This window comes from Lottia gigantea, assembly GCF_000327385.1.
Source record: "Lottia gigantea unplaced genomic scaffold LOTGIsca_13, whole genome shotgun sequence".
NCBI classification, from domain to species: domain Eukaryota; kingdom Metazoa; phylum Mollusca; class Gastropoda; family Lottiidae; genus Lottia; species Lottia gigantea.
This window is the reverse complement of record NW_008707425.1, coordinates 2,597,063-2,610,281: the sequence shown is the minus strand read 5'-3', so window position 1 is coordinate 2,610,281 and position 13,219 is coordinate 2,597,063. Positions and strand designations below refer to the sequence as shown.

General features: G+C 33.3%; 2 protein-coding genes across 2 annotated transcripts; one reads left to right on the top strand and one right to left on the bottom strand.

Annotated features, from left to right (window-relative positions):
• Positions 1-475: 475 nt before the first annotated feature.
• LOTGIDRAFT_157250 (hypothetical protein) lies at positions 476-2,824 on the bottom strand (the record flags this gene model as incomplete). Its single annotated transcript, XM_009049011.1, has 4 exons — positions 476-558; positions 1,426-1,578; positions 2,362-2,504; positions 2,568-2,824. The coding sequence occupies 4 exons, from the start codon at positions 2,822-2,824 to the stop codon at positions 476-478; spliced, it is 636 nt and encodes a 211-aa protein (XP_009047259.1).
• Positions 2,825-6,488: 3,664 nt separating this feature from the next.
• Positions 6,489-10,812, top strand: LOTGIDRAFT_157249 (hypothetical protein; the record flags this gene model as incomplete). Its single annotated transcript, XM_009049010.1, has 3 exons — positions 6,489-6,547; positions 9,648-9,784; positions 10,643-10,812. The coding sequence occupies 3 exons, from the start codon at positions 6,489-6,491 to the stop codon at positions 10,810-10,812; spliced, it is 366 nt and encodes a 121-aa protein (XP_009047258.1).
• Between the last annotated feature and the right edge of the window lie 2,407 nt (positions 10,813-13,219).

The following is a 13,219-nucleotide window of genomic DNA, read 5'->3' as shown; positions in this document are numbered from 1 at the left end:
TTGATAAACTGAAGAACTTTACGAGCGTTAAAATTGACGAGGAGAACTATATGCCGATATTTGTCTGAAGAATATTGAATCAACTTTTACTTGTATAGGAAAAGTTATTTCAATTACTATTTTTTCTCGGAAAAGAAATTGAGAATTAAATATTTTAAAGGGGAAGATTAAATCTGGAGAATATACTCTTATATTAGCTGTAAATCCATATTTTTTATATTCATACTCTTTTGATCTATCAATATTATCAGTAATAGAAGCATCATCAGAACTCAAATTTCCAAATGGAAGATTGAAATAATATGATTTATTTTCTTTCTTGAGATTCTTTTCTAATGCCGCTATATTTTTTTCCTGTTTCAAAACTTCGTTAATAGTGGTTTTCTGTTGTTGAATAACACTATCATCAATGTTTTGTATTTGTTGTTGAATATAGGTTTTAATTTCGCTATCATCTATGTTTTGTATTTGTTGTTTAATATTTCTTAGTTTGTAATTCACTATTAAGTTTAGTTTCCAGAGCATTTAATTCCTGTTGAAACGTATCTTCATTTTCACCTGGAATGTTATCTATTAATTGTTGAATGTCTAATTTTTGTTTTGATTTAGATATTAATGAAATTAAATTTTGTAACTCAGTTTTGTTCACTACGTTGACCAATTGTTACCTCTTGTTGTAATTTAGTTTCATTAACCAAATTTTTATTATTTAGTTGACGTTTGAAGAATCTTTTAACATTACTTATTTTATCTTCTAAATAGTTTTTATTTACTTCAAGTTCAATTGAATTTATTTGTTCTCGTAAATATTTCTTGTGAACAGCGTCATTATCATTTTCCGGAGATTTTTGAAATTGTTCATATCTAAATAACCTTGAAGAGTGTCTCCGATTTGATCCACAAAGTAAAGTTTTGCTTTATTATCCATGTTGTAGTGTTAGGTTTTTTAGTTTCTAAAGATAAAGAACCTAATCCAAACTTGTTCCCCATTTTTATTAAGTTAAAAATGTTTTCCTAAACTCAACTGATATAAAACCCAAAGTGAAAGCTATCCACAAGACTTTTGTCCCGGTAATTGAATTTGAAATGTTGAACATTTGATTGGTTGATTAGTCAATTTCATTATCTCTTCAGTTGGTTCTAATTCAAAGGAATCGAAGAAATATTTGAAGAGTCTTTGTATAAGCAGAATGATGAACTCCTTTTTGATCGGAAGTATGTATATTTGTTATAGCATAAAATTTACCTTTCTTATATTTGAGATTATTTATTTCATCTCTCATAAAATAATAAAACGGTGATATATTTAACTCATTCGCCCATCTCATAAGTTGAAAGTTTGTGGTTGTATCAGTTCCATATTTATCGAGAAAGATATTCATTTTTAAAAGTCGGTTTTTTGAAGTTCGTTTTGATAAAACCTACCTATGATTTGTTCTTTGTCTTGGTCGATTAATTCATATGTTGGAGGTGATGTGGTGTTTACTTTATCAACGATGAACATTTCGTTTGTCCAATATCCAACGTAACCTTTTTCGAATTTACTTTTATATTTGAAAATACGAACTCCATCTCCAACTTTAAATTTGGGTTTAATATTTAAATTATTTATTTCATTTTCGTAGTTATGTTGTGCGTTAATTGACTTTATAATATTTGGATTATTTGTGGCTTGTGTTGGTGTGACACCTATAGATGAATGAATTTTGTTATTGTATTCATCTACAACCTCTGGTAATATTTTAAGTTATTTTTGAGATTTAAATTCCGTGAACTTTTTGAATAATTTATTTTTTAGAGTTCTATTATATCTCTCAATAAGTACAGCTTAATGCGTGCTGTAAATTTCAAATCCAAGAGATTTCATATTTTTGTTATAAAATTCACTTCCTTTATCTAACCGTAGTTTTTCTGTATGTCGGTTAGATTGTTTCATAATCGTTTCAAATGCGTGTTTAACTGATAATCCTGTTTTGTATTTTAAAGGAATAACCCAAGCATATCTCGTATACAAATCTATAACTGTTAAGCAATATTTATATCCTCTTTCGACTGGCATATTAATTAAATCGGCTGACCATATTTCATCTTTTTCAAATACTTTTTCTTTTAAAAAGTTTTTAGTTTTTCTAAATTCTTTATGAATTTCATTCGCTAATCCCATACCCAATTTCATCTTTGCTTTTAACAGTTTTATGATCAGAACCCTTTGCATTCTCCCTTTGAAAGTTGGATTTGGAATATTTTCAAGTTCGATTATCATTTGTCTGTCTGCTTCGTGTCTGAAGTTTATGTCTTTGTTTCTCTATAGTATGTCGTGTTTAAGCGCGGCGGCGTCAACTCTATTGACTGGTTCTTTACCAGGTTTGGGTTTATCGTTTTTGTCTAATCGCAGATCTAACCTGGTACCTGGACCAGTGTAATTATGACCGGGAAGATGTTTTTCTCTGGGATATTTGCCCATGGTAATCCAGGAAGAGAACATAATGATTTTTGTATATCTCCTGAACCAAAATAAGGTTTTGGAGAGTGAGCGATAATCATTTTTTCCTTTCCTTTCTTCTTACCTCCTGTTTCGCAGATCTCTTATTAGTTGTAATTCTTTCAACTCGTTAGATTGTTTCACTGTGTCGCTTATACTCTTTCCCGCTTCCGCGATTGAGCCAACGGCTTTAGCCTCGGATGAAATAAGTGATTTGTTGTTTGAAACAAAGCTAGCTCCTTTTGGAATTATTGTTTTACCTAGAGAAAATATTGATGAAAACATACCGTCGCCCGAATAATCTTCGAATTTGTGTTGTTCGTGTTTTAGAATTAAACTCATCCTATTTTTAAATGAGTTAATTTAACGAAGAAATTGTGGTCTGTTTTTTTCTCCAAAAAAAGTGTTATCTTCCTTCTAGAAGTTTCTAGACTAAAAATGACATTATTTAAAACGAGGCTATTAAAAAACCGGATGTTGAGCGAAACAAGGAAGTTATTTTATATGCTTTTTAATATTTTTAATATGCTTTTTTCGTTTAATTTAATGAAATTTAGGGTGAATAGGTTCACCTGGATGAACATCATCCAAATCTAAACCTAGACCATAAAGACTGAAACATGATCTTAGATCTTTCTGTGAATGGTGCAAAGACGTACCAAATTCATCATTGGACGATCCATCAAATACAATTCTAACTTTGGATGCACTCTTATCGTCTCTGAAGATAGCATGATGAGGCAAATAAAATATTGGACGATCATCATTTGGTATCAATTCGTCCGTAGGAACTTCTTCAGAAAACTCTTCTACTAAATATTTCTCAATAGCTTCTTGATAAACATGTGCTTTACCTGGATCCCTAAACAATTTTCGCTCCAAACTAACTAAGCGCTTGACTGCACGATTATAATTATTCTTCAGGGGGATATAACTTCATTTTTTCCTTCTCGAATTGAGACTGATTTCTGGAAATTATCAAATAACCCATGCTCTATTGTTCAAACTGGATTTTCATCACTTTTGATGCCTAATGATTCTATGTCCCAGAACTTCTGAAGAATGTCATTGAAGTCAGTATCACTTTGAACCTGGATATTCATAGAAATGAGTGTTGAGCTCTGTTTTCTTGTATTTTTGGAAGCATGTCCACAAAATAACCATCCTAAGACTGAACGAACTGCTACCGGTTGAAATTGGTCACCTCTTACTATATCTGGCGTACCAAAACCATAAAAATAAACTAATCCAATCAACACATCAATTTCTTGTTCAGGTCGTGGAAAATCATCTACAAACTTGATATCTTTAAGATGATTCCATTTAGACGGTTGAACTTGCACCTCTTCCGTTGGTTGACAAATAATGTTCGTAGTCAAAACTTCAATAGGGATCTTCACATTAACTTGATTTAAACTTGATAATGAAATCTTAACTCTTTGTCTGGAAGATAACCTTCCCGATCTGCCTTCAAAACCAGTGACAGTTATTTTAACATTCTCGCCTGTAAGTCCTAACTCATTCACTATGTCCTGTTTGATGAAAGATCGTAGGGAACCTTGATCAAAGAAGCATCGTACTACTTTCGACGTACCATTCGAACCATGCAAGACAGCTGGAGCGGTCTAGAGTACAATCTGTCCAGATTGATCTGATGTAAAACTGGAGGTGGCTGTAATTTGAGAAGAGACATGGGATGCAATTGTCGTTTGGTTACTCAAAGAATCCTTGCTGACGTAGCTGTCAAGATGAAGTAAGCTGTTGTGTCGCCCACTGCAATGTTGACACATCGAACTCTGACATTCACTTGAGGTGTGGCCTGGATCAAGGCATAAAAAGCATAAACGTTTATCTAATATGCGTTGATGTCTTTCTCGAACAGGAGACGTCAGAAATCCAATGCAGTTCTGAATTTGATGTGACTTATTACATATAGGGCATGTCACAGCTTGCATTTTGGTAGATGCAGTCGTAGATCTTTTCTGTGAAACATCATTACCATTAGACTTCTGTTGACCAAATCTGTTAGTAAATGTTTCCAATACGGGTGTATAATTTTCTGTAACCATTGAAAAACTCTTGACACATTCTGCTGGTTTTCCTTTTAAACATCTGACGAGGTACTCTAGCTTCTGAACGTCGGCTAAGGAATTATTCTCAATAATGGATACCTTGATAGACTGATAAAATGGTTGCCAGGATAAAACATCACCATCAAACTTAGGAAGATCTAATTTCGGTAGCTTGACTTGAGTAGTTACTTGACCGTTTTGATTGTTGCTGTTATTGACTGGTTGATCAAGAGTTTGAGTGGGTCCTTATAGGCAGTTAGACAAATCCACAAGAATTGTGCCTTCTTGAGTGTTTACGAGCTAAAAATTGAACGCGCAATAACTCATACTAAATATTTTTCGATTCTTCTTTTTCATTAGGGTTTATCCTTGGTTGATTACAAACACTCATGCCAAGTTTCGTTAAAATCCGTCAAGAATTGTCCCTTCTAAAGTGCTTACGAGCTAAAAATTGAACGCGTTTTCAAGAACAAGGGCAATAACTTATACTTAATATTTTTCGATTCTTCTGATTTTCAATAGGGTTCATTGTTGGGTGATTACGAACACTCATACCAAGTTTTGTCAAAATCCGTCAAGAATTGTGTCTTGTAGAGTGTTTACGAGCAATTGTGGACGGACCGACCGACGTATATGGGTGATATGGACTAAAACTAAAAACTAACTTATTTAACAAAGATTAAACTAAAGGGACATAACTCGTCAACTTCTGAACACAGTAAATGAGTCTAGTCTGTAACAGGCTCCAAATGTTGTTGGGTGGGGGTTAAGGGTAGAAATAATCACACCGAGGGTTCTATGGACTAGATGTTTATTATTAACATACAACAAAAACCCTGAAAGTACAAAGATTATGATTACTAACTATAAAAATAATAAAAAACTAACACCAACTATGCAAAAATTCAATATAGCCTAAAACTAATAAATATGAAATATATGAAATGTAAAGGCACCATTTTGCACAGTTACAATCTTTAAGGACAATCATAATGAGTATTTAATAAATGTAAAACAATATAAATATATATTAATGACTTAACCTACCCTGTAGAGGGGTTTTAAAATAATAAACCAATGGGAGGGAAAGTACCTAACCAGAGGTGTAGGATCTGCAAATAAGATGTTTAAAAGAGTTGGAGTACATTGTATGTAATTTAGTAGGAATAGTTAAGTGTAATAATGAAAGAGAATATATATGTAATGTAATTTATAAGACATAAAAGATACTATAAGATATAAAACTTGCAAAATACAACAAGGCTGCCACCCTGGTAACCAGGATAAACAAAGCTACCAAAAGATAACTAAAATGTAACATACCTTGAACAAGATCAATCCAAATCCCAAGAATATATGGAAATAATATAAAACCAGGAAAACAGTAAACTATACTATCCATTACAACATTGAAGAAGATTCAATGTAAATTATATATATTTTCCTACACCAATACCATCAGTCTGACAAAACTAATACTGAATGACAAAGTTGCCAACCAGAAAACACTATTCAAAAAGAGTTCAGAGCTAGGAAAAGATAATCTGAGGTGAAGAGAACTCAGAGACAGAGAAAGATAGAGTAAAGAAATAGAGGCAGTGAAATGTGACTATTAGTTGATACTGTGCTAATTAAACCATACTTATACAATTAAACTATTTAATTTGTACACTTCAACAAAAACATCCTTAATGATATTCAGTAACGAATCCGTAACGTATCCTTAACATAAAATTTACTGATAAATATTTGACAAATTCGAAAATCATAAACATTTAGGTATTATAGTAGAATCTGACTTGAAATGGAATAGATCATCTAATTAAACAAGCTGCAGTTAAATTATATCATTTATTGTCTGTCACAAACGTCTTAAAATAAGTTACACACTTGATACAGATAGGGATCCGGAAACAAATATTGACACTAGTACAATGAATGAAACTTTAATTACCCTAGATGAAATTGATACTTTTGTGATAAGAGTTAAAAGGTATGCAGAGGAAAATTCAGATTTAAGGATGCTGCATACAATTATGGATTTAAAAGATATAACAGTTAATAAAAATTAATAGAAGTAACCGACAAACTTCTATACAAGATTTCCTAATTAAAAAAATGTAAATAATATTTATAATGTTATATTGTTATTTTGTATACATGTATTTCTAATACATAGAATGAAATAAAGGAAATGAATGAAATTGTTTCTGCCAACTCAATTCTCTCATAAGAGACCACCTCCAGTAAGAGGCCGTTTTTGAATTTTCCCTTGCGTGGTCTCTTAATACAGTTTCTACTGTATTCGTCCGTCTCTATAATATGCCTGCGACGAATGGTATGTACTGATTCTAATTCTTATAGTACTGAACTCCTTCAATTGAAATCCGCGCTTATCGTATCTGGTGCAACAATATATACTCCAAGGTATGCTCTTTATCAAGAATCGGACTTACATCCGCTTGCTGACTTACGGAAAACAAGGCGATTGTGCTTACTACATAAGATCCTAAATGTACCCTCTCCATCCTTCCTTCGTGACAATATTCCTTTAAATTCATAACTTTATTCCCTTCCCGAAACATAATATTTCAATACCTAATTCACGCCTGACAATTAAACAACGTTCATATTTTCCAAAGACAATAAACAAATACAGAAACCTTACCCACAGTCAATTGAACGCTGATATCAATTTAAGTTTCAAAAAATTGATTTCATTTAAGTCCAAATTACGTAACTATAGGGATCTAGGGCCATGAAATCTATGTATTCTCCGATTACGATATTCATCATCATCTTTTCAGACGTAATATTATCAGGTATCCTATGTTTAGTTGTACTCAAAATGTTGAAGATATCTATCACTACTTTTTTAATTGCAGAACATATTTACCTCCATGCACAATAATATTTAACAAATTATTTTCTTAAACCACCTACCCTATGACATCTAGATTACAAATTCTACTTCATGGCAACACTTTCTTTCCAAACTCTGTGAATGTTTTTTTTATAGCAGTTCAGAATTTCATTTCATTCATCCACCACTTTAATAGTAGGATAAGATATTGCACCCTTTTTGCCACCATGTTTACATATTATGTACATATTTATAATTGAATTGTAAATAAGTTCAATTTTCTTGTATTTATGTTCATTTTATAATTCATAATGGCTCATTATACGCCCACATGAATATATGGTCGTATATTATCGTCGCCCCTGTCCGTAGGTCCGTCCGTCAACATTTCTTGTGAGCACTATAGAGACTACAGTTTTTATCTGATTTTGATAAAACTTGGTGTGATGCTTTAGATTGATAATATCTCGATCAAGTTCGAATTTGACATATTTTCAATGAACGCTTTTTGAGATATTGCCCTGACTTAGAACGCCTTGAAATTTGTTAAAAATTGTTTGTGAGCAGGATTGAAGCTACATTTTTCAACCGATTCTGATGAAACTTGGTGAGATCATTGGAATTGATAAGATCTCGGACAAGTTGTAACTTGACGCATTTCTGATGAACGGTTTTTGAGTTATTGCCCTTGAATTTGTAAAAACGCGTCAAAATTTGTTAAAAATAGTTCGTGAGCAAGATTGACGCTACAGTTTTCAACCGATTCTGTTGAAACTTGGTGTGATCATTGGAATTGATAAGATCTCGGACAAGTTCTAATTTGACTCATTTTCGATGAACGGTTTTTGAGTTATTGCCCTTGACTTTGTAAAAACGCGTCAATATTTGTTAAAAAAAAGGTTCTTGAGCAGGATTGACGCTACAGTTTTCAACCGATTCTGATGAAACTTGTTGTGATCATTGGAATTATCTCGGACAAGTTCTAACTTGATGCATTTTCGATGAACGGTTTTCGAGTTATTGCCCTTGACTTTGCAAAAACGCGTCAAAATTTGTTCGTGAGCACAATAGAAGCTAAGGTTTTCAACCGATTCTGATGAAACTTGGTGTGATCATTGAAATTGATAAGATCTCGGACAAGTTCTAACAAGAGATATTTTTGATGAACATTTTTTGAGTTATTGCCCTTGACTTTGTAAACACGCGTCACAAGTTGTTTTTTGCCCTTGATTAGAGCTGTGTGATTTAATTGTTTGTTGTATTTGGAATTTTAGGTTGTAACATTGCGTTATTGATATTGATTTTAAAAAATTTTGTGGAATTATTCAGCATAAATAATATCTTCAATATGAGAAAATTCGTACTTTAGTTACTAAAGACTATTTTATTATTTCTGACAGCTGCCAGTGGGCGTATGTTACCTTGCAACGCAAGCTATCTATTACATATTGTTTGAATTTCTAATTTTTCATCTCACTATAGGAGAAGGTTTATAGATTTTATAATTTGCCCTTATCCTTTTGTTTGAAATAATAAAATATGTTTAAACCAACAAATTAGACGGACAGGTTCGCGATCAAATCTATATTAGCCAGAATTATTTCATTTCGTCTTTTCTTTTCCATATATAGAAAAGACATATAGAAATAGAAAGTGAAATTCGAAGTTCGAAGGATGTAATAATCGGGATACCATCACGATTCTCAAAAATCGGAGATAGAACGAGCGTGGTATAAGCTTAAGGAAATCACCAGACCTATACCATGAGCGCAAATGTCGCCAATAATCGCCTTGGAGATCACCATAGAATCGGGAATTTCTTTGGACAAGCGTAATAACATCTACATGAACGCAATAAGCGCAAATGTTTTTGTCTCCATCTTGGCGATAACGTAACACGAACCGGTAATAGTGGTACTATCAAGGCTCAGGCGTGAAACTGTTGTGGCTGGAAAGTGGCTAGATTGGGACTTTCGGCATTCATTTGTGATAGTATCAGAGACGGTTGGTGTAAAATTCAGAATTTCCGAACTCTCCGAATTGGTCCAGAAAGGAAATGTGGGGAGTTTAAAATTACATAGGCCTACCCACTGTATTGGGAGAGAGTCGCGGAAAGAACAAAAAATCATCTATTTTTCTCACAATTCATGCACATTTTCCATAAGATATAGAATCGAAGTTGGTTAAAATGTCAGGATTTATCAAGACGTATTTGTATTTTGTTTTTCAGTGCAAGAAATGAGTTTATAGACTGTGTATATAAAAGTTTCAACTCTAAAAAAGAGAAAACTATGTCATTATTGAAGCCATTATTTGATGTTGAGACCGTAACCGAAGCTTACACAGGGTTATGTAACAACTTAACAGGTTTGTTGATAACCAGTTTTCCTTCACAATCTCAAAGGCAAATCTGGAGATATATTTTGAATACGCTTATCTGTATCGATTATTAATTGAGTAACTTTTTCTCCCAATACCTCACAAGTTTTTGTCATCCAGTAACAACTTTGATCCGAACATCGGGGAGTTGCGGTGGCTCAGTGAGTTAGACGCTTGCTCGCTAACCTGAAGGTTCAGGGTTCAATCCCGGCATAGGTCGAGATAATACCTTCGGATTTTTCAACCCGGTTTCCCCCTGTCAGTGATGCAGGTAAGAGGGGCTGACATGGAAAAAGCGACTAGTCGTTCGGATGGGACAATAAACCGAGGCCCCGTGTGCTACAGGCTGTGCACGTTAAAGATCCCTCGACAGTTACAGAAATCGAAAAAAAAGCAGGCTAATGCCGCTGTCCTGGCAAAATTTCCCTCATGGCACCCTTCATGGCGTTGCCCGTCTTCATTAGCTCACAAGGTGCAGAAGAGTAGGACGTAAAACCCCATTCATTTCATTTCATTTCATTTGATCCGAACATCTAAGTCCGTCAGCATTTCCAGCCAAGCTATATAGCATGTGATATAGCAGAAGAGTGGGCTGTATGAGTATCGATCATCCAGTTCGTAAGATTTTGAGGAAAATCCAATTTCAAATGTGCACGTTATGCTTGTGAACTGAAATATAATTTAACGTGTGGAAATAGAAAACATTTTGGCTAATGGTTTGGAAGAATTGCATATTTGCTTCATAGCACACTTCTTGCCATATTTTGTATTCACTATTCCGATCAGGAACAGAAAAGAAAGAACCCCATTTTACCCAGTCAACATCAATTACTGTTCACTTTTCAGGTATAGAAGTCGTTTCCCACCTTGACTGTTTAACAAATACTTCAGCTTTAATGCCATGTTATGCCCAATTTAACAGCTACTATGATTACTTATCAGTATTTATCAGACTAGGATCCGGAGAGAGAAAAGACAACATCGATCATGCTACTAGATCATTTCTCTGCACGTAAGTAAAATAACACCACGATTAGTAACCCTCAAACATATGATATTCGAAAAATATCTGTTAACCATGCTGGTTACTTTAAAGATAATAATAATAATAGAACTACAAGTGGCACAGAGTGGGACTTTGCAAATGTAGCCAATTGCAAAAGACTCTGAAAAAATCAACCTTCTACGATAATTACATCACGTGCAAGAACAGTCTAAAGTTGAGAAGTTTTAATTCTTTGGAAGATTATTATACCGGAAGTAGACAGACCTCAAAAATGAAAGTATCAATGACCTCTGACATTGAAAAGGAGACAGTCAACAAAAGTCAAGGTTATGATATACATGTCATCGAAATTTGAAAATATATATGGCTATAAAACCAGAAGTTGAAATGGGACAGCAAATATAAAAGTTTAAATAGATAGCTAATGTGAATGACCTTTGATCCTTCAAAAATCAAGGTCAAAAAAGGTCAAGGTCAAAAATTGAAACTTTTGAATTTTCAAAACACGTTCCTTTTTTGAACTATAATGCTGAAACAATCGAACTTCGTAGACAAAGTGGCTCAACAGATGAAATAATTGTATGCAAAGTTCCATTTAGAATAAATGTATTATTTACGGGTTATGCCGCTGGCCAAAAATGTCAATAATGAGTAATTTAACAGGATATGCCACTCCCACCTAATTTCTTTGGCATAAGGTAATTGATATTCTGAATGTTATGTTATGTTCTAAATTTAAAGCTTCAGGTCAAAAGATATAGGTCAAAAAATGTCAATAAAGGTCAATATCGAGAATTGAAAATATGGATATTTCAGAGCCCGTTCCTTTTTTGGAACTTTAAAGCTGAAACAACTGACCTATTAACACGAACTGGCCAAAATAATGAGGTAATTGTGTGCAAAGTTCCTTTTTGAACAAATGTATCCTATTCGAGTTATGCCCCTTCCCCAAAATGTAAACAATTAGTAATTCAACCCACCACGCCATCCTAAACTTTTTTCGTCATAGGTGCATTCATATTCAAATTGTCTAGCTGTGTTCCAAATTTCTATGTTCTACATCAAATAGGTCATAAGATATACATACACCAAGCTCAAAGAGACAAAAATGTTTTAAAAAAAACACTCAAATTTGAAAAAATTACGAATTCCAATTTAGCTTTTGAAAAACGATTGTTATATATCACTGGAAAGAGCATGGAAAGCACATTAAGAATCCGAAAAAATTAACCCTCTAGGTTAATTAGGTCACTTGCTAAAGCAGTCCAAATTTGCGAATTTGGCCATTTTCGAACAGCTATAAAAACCGGAGGTACATGTCGGAGGTCAAATGTCAAAGTATTAACTGATAGCTTCTAGAGCCGATTTTCTATTCTTGCACATATTGAACTGTGGCACTCCTAAAATATATTCATGCACATCGTCGCCTATATCTAAGGTTCGTGAATGTTGAATGGTTGCTGCAACTACTGTAGTCTAAGCTCAGGAAGGTTAGTAAAAATCGAACTAGAACTGTTCTATTAACAGTACTGATGCAGTACTTTTTTTGCATCTCTAAATGCAAATCTGCGATAGTACGTGGAGTTTAAAGTATATTGACTAAAAATAAGAGAATGTTTGTCAATTAATAAAGACCAAGTTTGGTAATGCGCATGCGCGCAACAAACATTCAATATTTCCATCAAATTTAGAATTGGACTATAGACATACATTCAAAGTTTGATGAAATTCGGATAAGAAATAAGAAAATTTGTAATGCGTATGCGCACAACAAACATTCTATATTTCCATCAAATTTGAAAGGGAACTCAAAACGTCCAAAAAAAAACTTTTGTGTCATACGATACGTTTAATGTATGCACTCAACACAAATTATATATTTCCATCGAATTACACATACACATACTTTGAAGTTTGGATAAGAAATAAGAAAGTTGGTAATGCACATGCGCACAACAAAAATTCAGTATATTAATTTAGAATTTGATTATAAACATACATACAAAGTTTAGTGAAATTTGGATAAGAAATAAAAAAAAGTTGGGAAATTAAGTTGAGGTATACCTTTGAGGTACTTCTGTAAGCTCAAATTACAGTATAACATGGTTCAATCCATCCTAGAGCTTATTTATATATCATTACTGGACATAAAATGTTTTAAACAAATATAAAAGGGGGTGTGTCTTTAAGATGAAAATCTGGCATCTGACAGCGTATTTAGACTACAATAATTGCACCATGTTAAGTGTATAGGATTTTGGATTTACATGCATGTTATATATCACTCGAAAGCTCAGGATCTCAGCATTATGAATCCGAAAATAATATTGCTTTTTCTCTATTAGGTCACCTGTTAGAAGGCTTTAAAGAAGCAAATTCAACTTATAGTGACACTCATAAAACCGGAACCATGTATC